At 43.1% G+C, this 20,316-nt stretch overlaps 2 protein-coding genes and 1 long non-coding RNA gene across 3 annotated transcripts in view; 2 read left to right on the top strand and 1 right to left on the bottom strand.

The window, feature by feature from the left end:
• The window catches only part of PTPN12 (protein tyrosine phosphatase non-receptor type 12), a 90,486-nt gene extending 78,768 nt beyond the window's left edge, over positions 1 to 11,718 (top strand). Inside the window, exons 13-18 of the mRNA XM_066633681.1 lie at positions 1,281 to 2,260; positions 6,794 to 6,871; positions 8,022 to 8,113; positions 8,347 to 8,377; positions 9,225 to 9,341; positions 10,781 to 11,718. Of these exons, the coding sequence (XP_066489778.1) occupies positions 1,281 to 2,260; positions 6,794 to 6,871; positions 8,022 to 8,113; positions 8,347 to 8,377; positions 9,225 to 9,341; positions 10,781 to 10,842 (1,360 nt within the window). The 3' untranslated portion in view covers positions 10,843 to 11,718. The remainder of the gene's footprint in view (positions 1 to 1,280; positions 2,261 to 6,793; positions 6,872 to 8,021; positions 8,114 to 8,346; positions 8,378 to 9,224; positions 9,342 to 10,780) is intronic.
• The window catches only part of LOC136657079 (uncharacterized), a 95,111-nt gene extending 76,167 nt beyond the window's left edge, over positions 1 to 18,944 (bottom strand). Inside the window, exon 1 of the long non-coding RNA XR_010794734.1 lies at positions 18,797 to 18,944. This is a non-coding gene — a long non-coding RNA (uncharacterized lncRNA). The remainder of the gene's footprint in view (positions 1 to 18,796) is intronic.
• Positions 18,945 to 19,051: 107 nt separating this feature from the next.
• The window catches only part of RSBN1L (round spermatid basic protein 1 like), a 54,754-nt gene continuing 53,489 nt past the window's right edge, over positions 19,052 to 20,316 (top strand). The window contains exon 1 of the mRNA XM_066633802.1: positions 19,052 to 19,688. Within this exon, the coding sequence (XP_066489899.1) occupies positions 19,118 to 19,688 (571 nt within the window). The 5' untranslated portion in view covers positions 19,052 to 19,117. The remainder of the gene's footprint in view (positions 19,689 to 20,316) is intronic.

Below are 20,316 nucleotides of genomic sequence, written 5' to 3'. Positions count from 1 at the left end.
CCAGCTGTGGTACTTTTCTGCCAATGCATCCAAGGTAGTGTTTAAAATAATGGCATACTACCAAGTAGACATGATACAAAAGTAAAAAAGGGGTTAGAAGGGAACAGGAGAGTAGACCAATTCAGGTTCCAGGTTATTGGATAATGTTACATAGTGTATTGTTTGTCATATAATACTTTGTGGCAATTATGTGCTATGCTGCATGGAATGTAAATTATAGCTTAACATCTCTTAATTACTGACAGTGAAGCTTTTAAAGTACAGGCGTTTTGTTAACTTCATACTTTTTGATGAAAGGTCTTTTATAGGTTGTGATAGTTTATTTGGTTTCTAAGGCTGCAATCGTAGAAGTAGGTGTCATTAAACTCTGTTACTTCTGAGTAGATATGCATCAGATTAGGCTTTAAGCCTAGTTTGTGTAACTTCTGCTAAAATTATTTTTCTAGTTGACATTTTTGAACAGGAATCATTACTTGGACAAGTTTGTTCATTATGACTTATTGAAAATTACTGCAGACACTATAGAAAGGATCGCACTTAGAAGGTTCTGAAAGACTGCTTCTCAAATCTGCTAATGTCAGATGTAAATCAAATGTTTGCTGAATTTTTCCTAGAAGCTGGGGTAGTTTGCTTCTGTGAGTTTAACACCCATCTCACACATTCTTTCTACATACTGCCACAAGAGGGCATAATTCTCCTTTTGACTGCTTGCAAGACAAATTACCATAGGTTTCATTGTAGAATATAAATTTAGAATGGCACATAGCAATTGTCCAAAAGCTAAACTAGTAATGTAAAGCAAGCTTTTTTCATTTGTTGGGCTTTCTTGTTCCCTATCATGATTCTGGTTGGTCTCTTGTTCAAATATTTGCTGTAAAAATCAAGGGTGTTCCCCCCCTTCCTTTTTGTACTGCTGTGCCAAGCCCTTCCATAGCTGCATGATGGTGCAGCAACATTACCACACATTCAACACTGATGTCATACATCATTGCTGCCTTCTGGGTTGCTAAGCTTTGAGAGCTCCATTTTGAGCTGCATAGTCATGCAGCTTAAGGGGAAGGAGCAAAAGGTTCCTGGCGTCACTTGCAAACTATATCTGGCCTTCATCTTGTATTTCATTATTGGGGATCTTGACAATTATAACTATTAGGGGTAAAAAAATGCCCATTTTTAATCTTTAAATGTTTGCCAATTCCTTCTAATTCTGGCTGTGTAACTTGTATAATAAACATTTTTCATAAACTATAATTATGGAGAACTTAAACAATGTTTCATTTTAGCTGCCTTGTAGAAGGAGATGTTAAGGAAGAAATTCTGCAGCCTCCAGAGCCTCATCCAGTGCCACCAATTTTAACACCATCACCTCCTTCAGCCTATCCAACTGTCACAACTGTGTGGCAGGACAATGATAGATATCACCCGAAGCCTGTTTTGCACATGGTTTCTTCAGGACATCCAACAGACCTCAATGAAAACTACAATAAATCAATAGAATATCCAGGGAAGAATGAATTCGCTGAACATGCAGAGAAAAAACTGGAGCGCAACTTGAGTTTTGAAATTAAAAAGGTACCTCTTCAGGAGGGACCAAGGAGCTTTGATGGGAACACCCTCCTGAATAGGGGACATGCAATTAAAATAAAAACTGGCTCGTCTAGTGTAGTGGATAAGACATCTAAGCCACATGAACAGGGCTCAGGAGATGCATCTACAGATGTCTTGGAAAACTCTTGTGTGGAATGCAATATGCAGGCACTTAATAAAGCTGTAACATCTTCACTGGAAGGACGTCTGACGGGTTCTGATGCTCTACAAAGACCAGACTGTTTGCCTCTCAAAGAGAAGGGACATGCCATGTGGTCACTACAAGGAGCTGAAAATACACAGCCCATATCGGCATCCATGCCAGAGGATGCATCTTTAGCTGATTTAGATCATGGCATTAAAAATGTGTCTGCAGTACCACAGTCGCTATCTCAGATGGATCATTCTTCCAATGAATTGGCTGATTCTCATCATGGTGGCATGCTTTCACTTAGAGCACCCCTTTGTTTTACAAATCCTCTGCATTCTGATGATTCAGATACAGATGAAAGGAACTCTGATGAATCCATGACTCAAATCATGTCTAATGTTTCAACTGCAAGTGCCACAGTTTCTGCAGCTGCTAGTACAGAAAATACTTCTGCTAGAAAAGTATTGCCAATGTCCATTGCAAGACATGACGCCCCAATTGTAGTACATTCTAGAACTGATAAAGGTAAGCTGTGCTAGATTTTTTACTCATAGTGGTTTAGAAAAACTAAAAACATAAAATTAAGAGGCTGTGTATTGTAACCAAGAGCCACTGTAGCTAAATGGATAAAGTGAAGTAGAACTTAATTTCACATCCCAGACCATTGATTGCATCTGTGTTATGTACCCAGTTTTATTTGGTGAAAGAAATTCCAGACAGAATGAAATCCCAAGTTTCTAGACCTCAAGCAGAAGCATTTTCCTCTCCCCCTGGTTCTCTCTTATTAAACAACCAAATACAGTATTGGAGTTGCAGGGATTTGAGGTATTGGCAGTTGCATTGTATGCATTTTTAACCATTTTTGCCTGGCCCACAGGTGCACACATTCGGTCCCTGTTGTGTATATGAAACATTGGACAGAAATAACTCAGATGAGACTAGGGAGAATTCCTTGCCTTTTTGGGTTACTTCCCTGGGGAAGCTTAGCTGTACTCAAAAGTTTCATTGCTTAGGAGTGCATGAGACCAAAGTATTTACATCACAGAAGGGTTTTCTGTTTTTTTCCTGTGTGTGTGTGTTTTCTTTTTGTATAAAAGAAACAAAAGCATACATAGATGTGATCGTTTTTAATTTGCCAGTTGCTAAAACAAACGCATAAACAGATATATCAACAGTCTAAAATATTTCTGTGTGTGTGTGTAATTTTCATGCTTCGTATGGCTTAAGTGTTTGGTCAAGGAATGGCCTCCTGATACTTTCAGGTATGTCCATATGTGACTGCTGTTGATAAGCCATTCACTTGAAGACTGATAGGTGCAAAAGGCCACCCATCCATTGGGCACTAATTGGTGGGCTTCATTTCTTCCAATTAAGTCTTTTTTGCCATTGTAAGGGCACAGAGTCCATTTTTGTTGACCCTGTATTAATCTCTAATTTACAGGTAAAAGGTTTAGAATTACATGCATATTTTTTTCCTATCTTTCCTTACTGTATAGGTGTATTAAGCAGAGATCAGAAAATTATGCAAGCAGGAGCTTTATTGAAAGTTTAATAAGTTATGTTTATAATTTTATTGTTTCATAATATATTTCATAAAACATGTCAAGATGAAAATTAAATATTAGCTGTATTGTCCCATCTTCCTTACTACTTAGATATTTCATGAAACATATTTCATGAAACATCTTCATGACTACTTAGATATTTCATGAAACATATTTCATGAAACTGTTTTTCTTAGTTTCAAATTTTCTTCCAAAATATATCTAGGATTTGTGGGGTTGCCAATCCCAGTTTAACCTGGATAGGTCTTTGCATTCTTGGGATACTTGAGGTATGTGTGGGCTGTCCTGGATGGTGTTTCTCCATCGTAGTGAAGACAAGAAACAAAAAGGAGAAATTCCTGCAAAGAAATCAGTTGATCTGTTAACTCTACCAGTTTCCTTCTGGAAATTTCTGATTGAAAACATGCAACTCATGGCAGTTAAGTAACCTTTGAGGAAGGCAATGACCATGATATTAACATACCAATAAATTTCCTGCTTGTGCTCCTAACTTGGTAAGGTTACCCAAACCCGAATCATCTGATTTTAAATATAGAAACTAGAGCTAGGAAATCTGGCTCCAGAGGATAGCATCCCAACTTGACCTTTCACCACTAGGAGTTCCCTCTGTAAACAGGAGCATTCTGTTCATTCAAAAACCTTTCCTGCTTCTTTTCAGAGGAACCCCTGATGGCAGAAGTGCTAGTTGGGATGCCACCTAGCAAGCAGACCAGAAGTTGTGGATAACAAAGAGAACAGATAAACTAAAATTGCACAGTATTTATACTGCTAAGAAATTTACTAACTGAACATATCTGTAAAACAGCTCAGCTGTATTAAAACTTTTACACAGTGGCATTGCTAAGGGGGTGAGGGGGTCAGTTTCCCCAGGTTCTACACTGACTTGGAATCCACTGGAGCGTTTAAGTAGGGAGTTCCAGTTCTTGCTCCGGAGTTCAGGGGTTCCTGGCACCACGTGGGCTGGCTTCCCTTCCCTGGATTTCCCCAGGGTTCTCCATTGTCATTTATTTAAGGGATTTCCTGGGGTTTCCCAGCAAGGTCAGGTGATCTTCGCATTTGCTGATGTCAGCAAATTTTGCGTTTATAAAATATAATTAATAACTCAAGGGGGTTGCATCAGGCAGGGACCATGCTGCAATGCAAAAGTACTAGCATGGTCACTGCCTGATGCAATCCTCTTAAATTTAGTTATTAATTGTATTTTATAAATACAAAATTTGCTGACATCAGCAGGATTAGGACCTGTAGTCCTTTTACTAACCCAGTGCAGTTACTAGCTGCACTGAGCCATTTCAGGCCCTTGTGAATACCTGCCAAAGAGAAGGGATATAGCTAACAAAAGTCAGAGATTTCAGTAGAAGCTTTTCATAGAAAGGCAGGAAATCTGGCTCCAGTATAGAAAACGCTTCATTTCCCCATGTAATGGATTGTCCTCTATGCTTAACAAAACAATCCCTGCTCTATGAATTGGTTCCTTTGCCCCAGGAGTTGGGACAGCCAGTGTGGTATAGTGGTTTGAATGCTGGACTTGAATCATGAATCAAACTCTGTAGGGAAACTTTGGCTGGTAATTTGCTCTTGCTAGTGAATTTGATTCCCTAGTTTGGGGAATGAATTTTATTCAGGGTGTTGGATCTCCCTGTTCAGTGAATGATTTTAATTTTTTCTCTCTCACTCTTAAGGAATTGTGCTCCATGCTTAGGAAATTGATTCCCTGCTTTATGAATTAGTTCCTAATTCTCACAAGATCTCCCAGAGCTTTTAAACAGGAACTTTTGGTTTTCATGGTGAAGACTCCAAAAGCTTCTTTGACCCCAGTCACCAGGTGCCTTAGCTACGCCACTGCTTTTGCATCCATTATTTGCTGTTCCTTGCTACTCTGTTACTATATTAAATAGATGTTAAAAGTTGGGCAGAAAAAGAGAGAAGCACTACCTGACTTCTGCTTTCCATGGCTTCCTTGTTCTAAGTCTGCTTTGCTGTTCAATTTAAATACATACAGTGGCAGAAAGAGAAGGAAGGAATGAGTTCCCATTGCCACCTCTTCTCTGGCAATAGCTGAGCAACAAGGGCTGCTGCAATCTAAGTGGAAATAGCAGATGGGTTGGTTGCAGTACCACCTGGACTGGCTGCAGTGTTTCTCCTTTCCTGGAGAACAAGGCACAGTTTCTCCTTGGGCTGGTCTTTTCTTCCAGTGCGCATAGCGAACTTGCAGAGATGTTTATTCATGGCTTTGCATTGATACTAAGTTAAAAGAATACTGCAGGTCTGTATGGTGTACAGATGGAGACCTGCAACAAAATATTGCTGCATATCTGCATCCCTTTATATGACTGTTCCTCTTCAGGGTTCTAGTCAGGCTAGAACAGAAGCACTGTAGCACTTAAGACTCATGGGGAGGAAAATGATGGCTTAGTTAAACCTTCCTCTGTGGTGAAGTCATATTTTGGGTAAGGCTGCTTGATTTAGCACTGATTTGTTACAGTGCTTTTTCTCCTGACATGATTGACTGCCATTCTACCCACTTGGACCTGCTCATTCTGGATCAATCTGCACAGGTTCTCTGCCTATTAGATCAAAACATCTTCCACATTATCCAAGGTATTACTGTGTAGTGCTATAGGGTGGTTGGGACTGAGAGCTGCCTGAAATCTGAATACCTTGGAGGGGAGTCTCTTTCACATTGGGGCAGCCCTAGACCCCACATACTGCAGGGCACTAGCTATTTTGAGACTTGAACAGGTCAGTGTTCTGTTATTACTACCAATTAATGCTTAACTGTCTTGATCTCTGTGGTTCCTCAAGATGTGACCATGAAGATAGCAGCTCTCCAAACTTGTTGATCAGCAGTCCCATTGACCTCAATGGGTTTTCTCAGTCTGACTTCTGTGGTGAGGGTCTTCAAGGTGATTTGCAAACTTCTGTATATATACAATTTTCACTGGCAATGTGCAGCTGGAAGCCAGATGTGAAATATTTTGGCTCTTCTTTAGTACTAAGCCCCTGCTGCTATTCTCAGCAAAACCCTAAAAACTGCTTGTTTTTGATAATGTGAGCACTTTAGCTGCTATTGCAACAGTGTGCTTTCCTTAAAAAAAATATCTTGCTTAAAACTGTCAAATCTATTACATCTGATAGTGAACTTGGTTAATTGTCAGCACCCAGCCCTCCTTAAAAAGAAGCAGTCTGTTGCTTCAGTTCCACAAAATGCTTCCTACTGCTTTAAGCTGGCATCTTGCCGGGTGAATAAATAGCATCAGCCAAGGAAGCTAAATACATTGTGGGCAGCCAGCCATTTTGTGGTTATTGTGCAAAACACCCTTGTTGCAAGCCAGCATGTTTGTGCTCCACTATGAAAATAACGCGGTAAGCATTTATTATGAATGCTTATATTTACTTTGATCTATGGACTTCTTAACAGAATTCCATACTATTTAGGTGTTCTGAAAGGTTTTTATTGTAATTCAATATTGATAATTTTACATGACTTCAGATGCTGGTGCTGTTGAAGACTCTTCTCCTCCTCTGCCTGAACGAACTCCAGAATCTCTGGTGCTTGCAGGCGAGCAAAGTGAGTTTCATCTTACTGGTTTTACAAGAATTATGAACCTGCTGTATGAAAATGACTATTTTAGCTAAACAGTGGCAGGTATTGAGGCAGCTGGAATCTAAATGTATGTGATAGGACACGATTAAATATTGATTAATTTAGAGCTTTAATGCAATAGTCTGCATACATCCTGCTTGTTGCTTTGGTTCTGTGTGGCAGTCCCGGTGGGTGGGTGGATGGGTGGATGAGAGAGAGCGAGAGCCATGTGTATAGACACTATAGCCCTGCCCTATATTTTGCAGGATTATGATCTGATGCTGCCTTTATATAGAGTCAAATTGTTAGTCCATCTAAGTCAGTATTGCCTGCTCTACAGACTGGCAGCAGTTCTCTAGGGTTTCAAGTGGGGTGTTTTCCTAGCCCTCCCTGGAGGCTAACTGGTATTGAATCAGGGGCTTTCTAAAGGGACAGCATGTGCTTTCCCAGAGTCATGGTCCTTCCCCAGAGTTATTCAGATACAAGACTGCCTTGCTACTAAGGAGCTGTGGTCCCTCCATAAGAGATACTGTCTCTTGAAAGATTATACTGGTGTAAAGAGTTCCCATATACAGCTTCTCTGTTGCAACCTATGTATTTAAGCGTTGCAGTTTTCCTCTAAATCAGTGGTTCTCAAAGTGGTGGATCATGACCCACCAGGGCCACTGGAAGCAGGGCATTCCCCCTTAAAGGGAGTGGCCCTGTTCCTATGGCAGGTTCGGAGGCTCTCAGTCCCCTCTGATCTCCTGTGGGAATTAAACAGTTGTGGTAAACAGCCCTTATCTCTGATCTAGCTACTTTCTGTTTTCATTAGAGATAAGGGCTTTTTACTGCAGCTGCAGAGGAGATAAGAGAGGCTGTGGGCCTCCAGGACCCTGCAGGAGGCCAGTGCTGCCCCCACCCTGGTAAGTAAAAAAGCCCCTTGGAAGCGGCAGCACTGCAATCCTTGTGGTGCTGTCGCTGACCCCTTCCCCACTCATGCAAACAGTTACCTGGTTCCCAACTCCCCAGTAGGAATTTGGGAACCACAGCTGTAAACGTAACATTGAAAGACTGTTTCATGATTCTATTGTGTTGGTGTATATCCGCATGTCTACTGAATACAGTATTTTATTCTTAAAATGATTTTTCATAGCCACAACTTTGCCCAGAGCTGTTCTCCTTCCACGATCTGCTGAATGGAGTTTGTCGCAAAATCAGAAAACATCAGAACAAACAAAATGTCTGGTAAGTATGGCAAGAGTTCAGGGATGTGAAAGCAACATTCACAATGTATTCACTTCAGTGTTTGGGGATATGTCTTATGGTTTCCACGTGTGCTGTAGTATACATTCATATAATCATGAATTTGCAATCCAACCTACATGCAGCTATTTTAAGTTGGATCATATTCCATGTTTAGCTCAAACATTCCATGAAATGTTACCTTAAATCTTTCTTAAAACATTTTATGTTAACAGGGATTGAAAATGGCTGCGCCTGCACAACTTGGTAAGCAGTTCATTTTCTGATTAGTAAGTATTGGTTAATAGTCAGATAAGAGGTGAGGGGTCTGAAATATGCTGGACTTTTAATTGGCTTTAACCCGTCATTGATGAAGTCCCCAGTTTCATGTTCCGCAACTTCCTTCACTTGTGTACCTGGGCGGGGGAGGGTGAGTGGGAGAAGAGGGACAAAATTGTGTTCTGATACTCCCTTCTACTTCATGGGTTGCTACCCTGGGAGAGCCTACTAACTGGGGTGGGTGAAGTTAATGCTGTTGGGGACTGCTGTTGAAATGGAGATTCTGTCCAAGCAGAATTAGGCTGGCTTCAGCCTCTATGTTTGCTTTTAGATTTATGATGTTAGGTCTCTGTGTTTCTCTTGGAATTCAAGAAATTAAGGAAATCTCTAAACCAAATTGCATAAAACAAATCTGGATATTAAAACATTTTGCTTTGACAGTTGGAGGCAGGGCCTGCCTCAGGACTGGCCCCCTCCACTCACCAGGCTGCCATGGCAACTGCAGCTGTGGCAAACCAGATCCTTTTGGTATTACGTGCAAAGCATGGCATTCATAAATAGTTAGCTGTGACATAATGTCACTGCCAATTACGTCTGGGAGGCCCATTTCAGGCCAAACAGTCACAGGGGAGGTCAAGCAAGCCCATACTCTACTTGCCACGCTGCCCTCACAGGCTGCCAGATGCTGGCTGCAGCAGTGGGAGATCCACCTGCTGCCCCAGTGCGGAGGGCAGGGCCCAGTGTCATAAGCCATGTTGCCTTAAGGCTGGCCTTAACCCAGATGCTTAAAATGGCAAAACTCTTGGATTTATACATCAGTGATTCCTCTTTTCAGATTATCATGAAATGGGAGATAAATCGCAGACCGATTCAATACTTCAGCCTCCCCTTTCCAGTCCCACTGCTAAAAGAAGTTTGGAACCAGAAGTTCCAGTAGAGACTACAGCCATTGGTAAACTATTACTTATTACTTTATCTGTATCATAATGTTTTATAAACCTGCAGTGCAATCTTATGCACCTTTACTCTGAAGTACCACAGTAGCCAGTGAGATTTATTCCCAGGTAGATGTGTATAGGATTGCAACTTTTGTCCAGAGTATGTATCTTATATATTGCACAGGTATTAATATATTTGTATTTTCCTCCTGGTATATTAACCAAAGGAAAAAATAACTATAGATTTATTTCTAGATGTCAGAAAGAAGTTAATTGGCTGTAGATAGATAAGAATCCATTGACAGAAATTATAGCTTAGACTTGGATGGGTGGTTATTACCTTGGGGTGCTACAAAAAAGTTGCACAAGCTTTAAGATGTATGATCATAGTTCAGCAATGTTCCAGCAGGCCCCCTAAGATAATCTGAGGTGACCATTTTGTGTATGGTGTCATTGACTGAGATAGGAAGGCAGAGGCAAGGAGGGCTTTCTCTGAAAAACTAGATGTGACATTTTTTCACCTCTAATGCTCAGTCTGAGTCCAGCAGAGGTTGTGGACAGATGTGAGTAGTAAGATCAGACGGCGCTCCAGAGGGGGTGCACACGAGGGGGGGCACCATGGACTCTATCTGTGGATATGGGATCAATGGATACAGGACACCCTGTTCTATGTTATAAATATCTTGCTATTGCATGTGTCTGAAGATGGTTTGAGCATCTGCGGATGCCAAGGCCATGCTTCAGAGGGCCTCCCAGAAGTCACTTTGCACTGGCAACTTCTAGGTGGTGTTCTGAGGTAAGAATTTTGTGGTAGGTGGGAGGGCTTTTTCAAGCTCTCAGAAAGCACACACTTGAGCTCTGCCCACAAAGCCAAGCTTGTCATGTTGCATTGTTGTTCTTGCTGCCAGGTTGTGGGGATTTGGTGGCCTTGGACACCAGCCCAAGTACCACCTGACACTACCTCAAATACTGCTGGTGATATGAGTACCACTGGTTGAGAAACACTGGTCTGTAGCATGTAACTGAATGAAACTGACTAGCTGTAAGAACTTTGTGTTCCTATCTTAGAGGACTGTCATATATGTGATCCTGCCTTAGCTGGAAAGTCAATAAATGACACACACCTGTATTTCTCCATGAGAGAGACTCATATAGCCTTCCATTTCTCCAGATGTTCCCCTTCATAGTGGTAAACCATCATCCTGGCTTGCCAACTTATTGTGCTTCTAAGGTTTCACAGCTATTCACAAGGTATTTGGCTTGCTGTATGAAACTAGCTTGACACACACACACTGCTCTAGATTGTAACTAGTATATAAGTGGTACTCATAGAAGTCTTAAATATTTGATGGGAATGATAGAGCAGCTGTAAGCCAGTAATCTTTCTGAATAGTTTTCTAAATTTACTTTTTTCCCCTGATACACTATGTACTTGACCTTTTCACCTTTTTAGGTTTTGGTAACCGTTGTGGAAAACCAAGAGGACCAAGAGAACCTCCTTCAGAATGGACATGATGCAAGAACAAATGGACAGTTATTAAATTATACTGGAATATTCAAGTGCCACTGAACTAGATCAGTAATATTCCACTCTTATTTTCGGGGACTAACAGAGTGTAGATATGACTACACTATGGTACATTCTTGCTATACATCACAGAAACCTTAAACATTCACAACAGTGGACTCTAGTATTGCAGTCTAACTTTTTGCTGGGGCCATCAATCTGCCTTATTACACGTAGGAGAAAGTATTACATATGGTTTATTTTGTTACTTCAAGTATTATTGCCTTAATGTCTTTTAACCCTGTTACACACTGTTTATAGACATGTTAATATGGTGAAACTTTTGACAAATTGAGTTTATGGACAACTTTTTTGCTAACATTTGATTATCATGTACATTTTATTTGTATATGTCCAGGGCAAGCAGGTATATAATTTGATAAAGCTGCAATCATAAAGTATTAACAGAAGGTGTAAGAAATCTCTGCATGGTCTAAATTTTTGTGTATCTTATTTGTAAATTATTTGCCCTAATGTTTTAGTAAATAGTTTGTTTTTTAAAAAACAAAGTTGGGTGGACATCCAGAACTACAGGATAGCAGAGATGAAGATTGTAATACATTTTGTAAATTGTAAGCAAAAGGTTATTTTTATATTATATACCATTTAACTGTCAGTCCTAATTTGTCCTGGTTTTATCATTTTGAAGAGTACATAAGTGCCTTGAAATATCAAATTTTTAGCCTGAATACATTCACCGAATATGATTAACATATCATCAAATGTTTGAAATGCCAGTAAAAAAACACTTTAATTCACTCTTCAGTTATCCTTCATAGTATATTTCCATTACAATCTGTAGAATAAATTTCTAGAAGAAACCATTTCTAAATGACATCAGGTTTAGTGTTACAGTATACTACTAGTGTGTATTATTGAAAAGCCTTTCAGAGTCGCACTGATAAAAAGGACCATTGAGACAACTTCTGTTGGACAAATTTTTTTCTCATTCAGAAGGTATATATGTAAAACTGAAGGTTCTCAAGGCCCTTGCAGCAACACTGTATCTTGGCAATGTACAATGTCAAGGTTAATTCTCATAAGAATTCACTACATATATGCTTTTGTTTATGTAATAGAGAATCTTTAAATTAAAGAGAGAACTCTGTTTCTTTAGTGGTGTTTCATATGTACCACATAGAAGGTAAAATAGCTGAGATGGAACTTAATGACGATGCTCTTGTATTGCTGCCTTTTTGCATGGATTATGAAAATAGAAAATATAAATTGGTGCTGCTTTTCTATTTACAAATCCTGCCCAATGACAGTGTATAAAGGAGTGATTTCCCACAGCACTTAGGTGCCAAATGAGAACTGTTTCAGTTTTCAAGAAGTATGGGCCTGTTCCATCAGCTTTTGAGCTGCCAACACTCCCCACTGACTACTAAGGCAGCACAATATGATTCTGTTTTGAACCTCATTCTACTATTCCTGAACAGACTAGTGGTCCATTTAGTCCAGTATTTAGTACTAGACATTAGGCACTCAATATCAAAAGGATACACATAAATAGGAGTATTAAGGAGTATACAAATATGTTATCTCCCCTTGACTTGCTTCTTTCTTGTGAACTTGTAACTGTGGAAGACTGTACCTCCAAGTTGAGGCTTGGAGCACCTCAAACTCAGTGTTGGATCAAACAATCATCTCTTCTTGAATTAGGGTAGCAGCATTTTTGATTGGCTGCCAAGCATAGCCAAAGTTTACAGACATTGACCCTGCTGAGCAGCAGACAGTATTCATTTCATTATCACTGCAGATCTGTAATGCTAAATAGCTGAATCATATCTGTTACTACAGCTGTTTCTGTCTCATTCTAACGTAATGAAAAAGGAGAGGCTTTAAGAGCAAGGGCCATTCTGAGAATCCCTTTAGTATTTCCAGCATCAGATTATGTAAATTGTAGACATTTGAGTGTGACAAAGCAGATAAGGATCTGCTTGTCTTTAAAGATTAATTCAGTGTATTACAGACCCATTCTTCCTTTCCACTGTAGCTCAAGCTTAGGGACTGACAACTGTAGCCTGACAACAATTGCATACCTTCTGTTGCCATAATATATACAACAAAAGCAATACAAGGGAAAATCTGATTACTTGCACTTTAAAATGTGATAAGTTGATTGAGATCAACTTTGTTTATAACTAGTTTGGGTATCAGATAGGTACTTCTGACCATTTTCTGTTAGTGCCCAATATAAAAGGCCATAAACATTTGCTTACACATAAGTAAACATGAATGTGTAGCTCATTTTTGTTCTCCATAGCGTTCAGTACATTTATCAGCTTGCAGAGAGGGACTTCCTCCTTGAATGTTTTTGGGACCTGCATTCATTGAATCAGGACAATTCTGGTAGTGTTGCATTCCTCTTGGCCTGTCCTTTCAAATGAACCAAGGCATGGTTGCCTGTTCATGAGCAAATATGCACTGTGGCTGTTTCACTTTCCATAAAGCGCCATGCATTTTCCTTGGCAGCTTCCGAGCATGCTCAGAAGACTCTACAGCCAGTGAAAACAATAGGAGTGTCAAGGGAATTTGGGGCTTAGAAACACAGAAGCATGCAGGGTGATCCACAGATACTCTGCAGTCATTTCAGTAGGTACAGAGCAGCGTTTTGTTAATTGAGCAGGATATTGTGTGTTTTATAAGCCCAATTTCATGATGGTGTTATGTCATTTTTATCATTTTAAGCGGCCCCTAACCATTGGTCAGTGTCAGAATGTGAGGATATTTGGCTGTTCCTATGTTTAACACAATTTGCTTTTCTTAAACAGTGAGCCCATGGACTAGTGGGGGAAGGGGTGTGGAGGGCAGCCTGAGGAATGGAGGAGGTCTCTGTTCCTAGAATGTCTTGGTAGACAGTGGAGTGACAGCACTGTGGGAGCTCTTTAAGGTAGGTATGAGAAAAGGTCAGGAGCAGGCTTCCAGTTCTCTCTCTGTTCTCAACCAGGATGCTTTAGCAATGGAGATATTCCTAAAGTACCCCCAGCAAGGGCAAAGTGGACAGCAGCAGCACTGAGGGTGACCTGAAAGATAGCATATGTCTGCCCCAAGCCACAATTACCATAGAGAGCTCCTTCAGTGCTTCTATTTGGATTTACCCAACCTTATTAGTACGTACTGATTATACTGTTTCAGATGTTAATAGATTCTAGTTCCAGCACCATTCATAACTTGTACAAAAGGCCACAGAATCATAAAAGGTTCAGAGTGACTGGTTTATTGAAGACATAATACAGCACCACAGTTGACTAGCCCATAATACACAATTTTGAAGAGTATCCCTGAAGGTCTATTTGAAGAGCAAGGAGGGAGGTGTTATAAATTTGAAAATATGAAAATGGATGGAACTAAGATTTTTCAGAGGTGCCTGTCTGCTTCAGAAATGCTTTATGGTGATGGAAACTGTTTCTCATCTGGAAGATGTCCTTCCAAGCCCTCCTGGTCTTGGGGGGCTGCAGTGATGTCAACAGTGCAGTGGTTTTCAAACTCATGGAGAGTTAGAGCCACTGTAAGTGCTTGCAGGGGCGGGGAGAGGCAGCAAGGTGGGTGGAAGGCAGTGGCACATCCCTCCACTTCGGCTTTAGCAGAGGCCGGGTGTGATAGCTCTGCTTTTATTTTCACTGCTGCAGGGAGCCCTTCCAAAGGTCGCACAGGGCTCCCCACACCCCAGGGAGGCTGCAGGAGGCTTGGGTAAGTGCACCCAAGCCCCTGCAGCCCCCTGAGTGGCATGATCCTGGGGATCATGCTGCTGCCTCCTCTCTGCCTCCAGGCTGCCCCCACCCCTTAAGGGGGCAGAGGCCAGGACCCACAGGCCGGGGCATTGTGATGCCCCAGTCTGAAAAGTTTGCAATAGTGTATTTCAGCCTCTAGGCATCCTGGGTGAAGATAGATTAATAGGCTTATATTTGCAATAAATGAGAGAGAAACATTTTATTTCTGCATCAGGCTTATGTGGAAGCTCGTGCATGTTTCTACTCCATATTAGTAGCATAAATTGCCCTTTAACCCATTTCTTCCTGGCCCATAGGTGTACACATTTGGTCCCCATTACATATATACAATGTTGGGCAGATATGGCTTAAGTTTACTTCAACAAGCTAATTTCATTAACTATTTCAAAAGTCTTATGGCTGATTCCTGTTCAGAAGCTATGCCATACCACACTGATGTTGGTATAACCACTGTATAGTAAGCTCCTCTATCAGCACAGCCCTACCCAGTAATGTTAACAGGGTCCACAGAAACCTTGCCATAACCCATCAGCCATGAAATGGTGCTCTGATGTCAGAGCCAATCACTACATGCATCCAAACCCCACCATGCAGATGCTACATTACTGTAGGATCAAGTGAAAGAATTCTTATCCATCCTTCTGCCCAGGGTTCAAGTCCCCTTATCCCACTAGCACACAGAAACATAACTTACTTGGAAGAGGGCAGCATGTGAAACAAACATACAAGTCTCTTTTGGGCAAGGGTTTGAGTTCTTGTGGGGGCATTCATGAGCTAGAAGGATGCCTATTACCAGGAGAGAGAGTGAGATGAGTTACAAGGGGAGCCTTAACAGCATGCAGGCAAAGTAGGGTGCTGGTAATTCACTGCACAGAGATGAAGGCTGGGAGACTGGCAAGCTAGGTTTAAACCAGCCAAGGGGTTTGCCCTAACCAGCAAAGTACTCACATTTAATATGACTGGCCAGAAACACTCATAGCAGGGACAAAAGAAGAGGGAAGGCAGGACTAGAATACTCACTGGCTACTCCAAAAACCACTCACCCAGCCATTGTACCCCTGTACCTTCCCCATTATGCTCCAAAATCCTCCATGTTTTGATCTCTCCAGCACGAGAGAGTAGTCACAGTGGCATAGTATTTTCTCAGTGTTGTACTAGTTACTATAGTGCATCCATCGGTGGGCAGACTTCTGCACTGGTGGGGCTGTTGTTACACTGGCATACATGGAAATATGCTGGTATATCATGATGATTGAAGTGAGCTGTTAATAATGGTATATTTCATATGCTCAAGTTATACTGAAGTACCTTAACTTAGATTTGATGTATGCTGACTTAGATTTGATGTAAGTTTTTACTTTAGGCAATTACTACACTATTTTCAATACTTTTTGCCTTCAAACTATTCAACTATACTTTTTACAGTAGGGGAAAAAATTGTGAGGAAGAAAAATTGCTATTGGTGCAAACATTAGATACAATTATGTAAACATGGTCTCTCCATAATACTGCAACTGAAATGTTCAGAGATCATTATAATATATAAACACATACATAATATATAAATAATAATAAAATAATAATAAAATTAAGGGTTGTAGGGGAACATTAACTGTTGCCACCCAACAGTCCTTGAATGTTGCATCATTTTTTTATAGCATCTAATGGTTCAGTATGTGGAAGAGCGCTTTTGAACTAATTCCAATTTGAACTTGAACTAATTCCAACAAAAACATACTTTATATATTGAGCCATTCGTTATTGATTTTCTTTGTAAACCTCTTGTGAACTTTTTGTTGAAAAGTGGTATATAAATACAGTTAACAATATTGTGAAAATGGTTATTAACAGATATTTCAGGATAGTGCCAAGACAAAGTGACTGCTATGATTTCGTAACAATTGACTTGGAGATCTCTACTTTCTTTCTTTCCCTCTGGGCATTTCACTGAGAGCAGAGCCAAGCACTAGAATCATACTGACTGGAAACTGAGCTTTGAGTACAAAATTACAAAATTTATTACAATTACAAAATTTAGTGCTGTTTTTCCACTTACTACAATATACAGTGGGAACTTCATGCTCTCTCCTACTTTTTTCACTTTACCAGAGCACTACTGCAAGCCGCATCATATTGGTATTCCTATATACCCATGGATAGTTCTAATTGAGCTAATACAGGAAAATTTGTGGTAGCACAGGTGAGGGAACAAACACTGCCATGCCAATAATCTAAAATAATTATAACTTCCAGGTTGTGCACTCATTGCCATTAGCAAGAATTAACATTTCTCCTTAAAGGGAAGAACATGTACTACTTTCCTTCACTACTTAATCACTCTTACTGCAAGCACAGAAGGATGCAACCCATGTTCCATGTTCTTCAGTATGTGACCATGGTTTGAACTCGCACTCTCATCCAATTCAAAAATCTTACAGCACAATCATATATAGCACTGCAAATGCAGTTGATTAATTATGTGTATCAGTTGATTAAAACTGCATATGAATAAAAACAGTAGTTCTGACAACATAAGCACACTTTCATCTTCAGATAATGCAAGTGTATGTCACAGAAGGCACCAATTAGAAGAGGTATTCCCTGGTGGGTGAGAGAAGGGGGAATACCTCTTTTAAGATGGCTGCCAGCCACTGTTTGATGATTCACCTATTTAAAAAATACATTTACTTAAAGTAAATGTATTTTAAAGTATATTAAACAGCCCCAGTGCTTGATTAATCAGGGGGAACATGTTAATGTGAACCCAAAGTTTTTTTAATTACCGTATTTTTCACTCCATAAGACGCACTTTTTCCCCCCAAAAAAGTGGGGGGGGGGAAGTGTGTGCGTCTTATGGAGCGAATACTGCAAAGCTGCAGGCGTTCTCAGGGCAGCAGAGCCTCCTTGGCAGGTGCTTCTGCCCCTGACCAGGGTCCTTCCTGCCTGTGCTCAATGGTAATGCAAATGCAAATGCAATGGTAATGCAACCTTTTTCATCTCACAGCATACTGACATGGTGCTAAACAGATCAAGGCACATCATGCTGCTGGGAGGCTGCTCACACCCCCCAATTACTCTACTAATAAATGACCCTTCTCAGACTCCCACAGCACACCTGCAGACCAAGTGCCAAGGCACAATGGTTGAAAATTGCTGATCTAACCTGTTAAAATACTGCCACGCTCAGAACATTTCTCCCTGTTCCAGGGTTCTCGAGGAAGAACCACAGTCTGTACCTCAGGACTGCTCCAGGATCATCTCAACCAGGGAGGTGCAGTGGTTGGGGAGGCAGGTGAGGCACAGCCTTCCCACTAGAATCCTTCAAAAAGCGCCACCACCCTGTGAGGCAGAGCCTCCCTCACATACTTAACCTATGCCAGTGGTTCACACACATTTAAGCAGTGGGAGGAACTTTTTAGAATAAGAACCTGTCAGGCTCCACTGGAAGTGATGTCATGACTGGAAGTTACATCATCAAGCAGGAAAATTGTTAACAATCCGAGACTGCAATCCTACCCACACTTACCCAGGCAAGTCCCATTTACTATCATTGTTAAAAGAATACAGGTATGTAACATTTCCCCAAATGCAATTGCATACCATGGTAGCATCAAAAATAAAATGTTGAAATGATTGGGGAAACACCTAGTGTTTAAGAAACACTGACTTACGCACTTCAATGGGGAGGCTCTGCCTCACCTGCCTCTCCACCCACACACATCCCTGATCCCCACTGCCCCAAAACTGTCCCCTCTAAACAATCCCGAAGCAAGGCCCAATCCTATGCGCGTCTACTCAGAAAGCAAGCCCCATTATAGTCAATGGGGCTTACTCCCAGGAAAGTGTGGATAGGATTGCAGGCTCAGACTGCAGTCCTAGCCACACTTGCCTGGGAGGAAGCCCTATTGACTAAAATGGGACTTAGTACTGAGTAGACAGATACAGGATTGGGCTGTGAGGCTGCAATCCCATCCACACCTTACTGGGAGTAAGCCTCATTGACTCTAATGGGACTTACTTCTGAGCAGACAAGTACAGGATTGGGCTGTGGGGCTGCACTCCTGTCCACACTTACTTGGAAGTAAGGCCCATTGACTCTTATGGGAGTTAGTTCCGAGTAGACACGCATAGGATTAAGTGGTGAGGCTGCAATCCTGCGCACACTTACCTGGGAGTAAGCCCCACTGCCTGTAATGGGACACTTCTGAGTAGACAGGCTGTAAACCGGGCAGCCTCCTCTGGCGCCCCGCAGCTCCACCTCCGGGCCGGGGGCCAGTCAGCGAGGCCCCTTCCCGCCAGCCGCCTTCTCCCGCCCTTGAGCGCCACCGAAGCAGCGCGCCGCAGAGCCGCCACCGAAGCTGCGCCCAGCTCCCTCCAGGCGCAGGCAGCCATTGGCGGCCTCTCCGCCGCCCCGCCCCTCCCCGCCCCGCCATCCCGGCTCTGGGGCGACGGGCCGCTGAGGTAAATACAGCGCAAGCAGGAGCTCAAAATGGCGGCGCCGCCGAGTCCCCTCCGAGGCGCGTTGGTGACCCCGGCGCCGCCCCCGCAGCAGCAGGAGCGGCGGCAGCAGCAGCAGGAGTCCCTGGCGTCGAGCGCGGCGGCGGCGGCGGCGGCCAGGGCCTCCCAGCGCGGGCTGCAGCCGGCCGCCAAGCGCATGAGAGGGGCGGAGGAGCGGGGCCTCAAGGGCCCGAAGCGCGTCAACGGCGAGGGGGGCGGCAGGCAGCCTCCGCCGCCTGCTCTCCCGGGGGCGCCGACCCCCGGCGGCCCGGCCGTGTGGAGCTTCGCGGCCTTCTCGGGGGCCGGCGGGGGCGGCGGCGCCTTCGTTTTCCCGCCTCAGCTGCCCCACAAGTTGCTGCTGCCGCCGCCGCCGCCCTCCTCGCAGTCGCACCACTGCCCGTCCGCGGGCGGCGAGGGCGGCAAGCCCAAGAGGCCCAAGGAGCGGCGGGAGAAGGAGAAGCGGCGGCTCGGCGCCCTGCCCGTGGAGGAAGCGGCTGGCGGAGGCCTCGGCGCGGCCGGGCGGGAGGAGAACGGCGACCTCAAGCTGCTGCTCCAGCAGGAAGGTGAGCAGCCGGACCGAGTGCCGCCCGGCTGGCTCCTGAGAGCCCCGGCCTGCCTCCCCTCCTGGGGAGCCCCGAACCAGCAGCACGCCCGAGGCTGCCTTTCCTGGGAGGAAGCTCCGTGCACTCTAATGGGACTGGCCACTGAGTAGACAGGCACAGGATGGGGCCCTAGGGCTGCTGTCCTGTCCACACTTACCTGGGAGTAAGCCCCATGGACTATAATGGGAATGACCACTGAGTAGGCAGACACAGGATGGGGCTCTTGGGCTGCTGTCCTGTCCAGACTTTCCTGGGAGTAAGCCCCATTGACTATAATGGGACTTGCTTCTGAGTACGGAGGCATATGATGGCCAGTTCCGAAGGGGTTGGAGAAGATGGGGGAAGATGTGACCATTGGGCCATGTTGGCGATGGTGTGACTGGGGAAGGTTGCCTCTCCTTGTGCTGTTGGTTTGGAGCTCTCCCCAAAAGAGAGGGGAGCAGGGCAGGCAGTGGGTGCTCACTCCAGTAACAGGAATGGCTGCCTGCCTGCCCGCACATGGACTAAACACATGTTGGCTTGTCAGCAGCAGCAGCAGCAGCAGCAGCGTGTCTCTTGTGGGTGGTTGTCACTAGCCCAACCATTTTCA

The sequence above is a fragment of the Tiliqua scincoides genome, chromosome 7, assembly GCF_035046505.1.
Source record: "Tiliqua scincoides isolate rTilSci1 chromosome 7, rTilSci1.hap2, whole genome shotgun sequence".
NCBI classification, from domain to species: domain Eukaryota; kingdom Metazoa; phylum Chordata; class Lepidosauria; order Squamata; family Scincidae; genus Tiliqua; species Tiliqua scincoides.
Note: the sequence above shows the minus strand (reverse complement) of the source record. Positions and strands in the feature narration are given on the sequence as shown.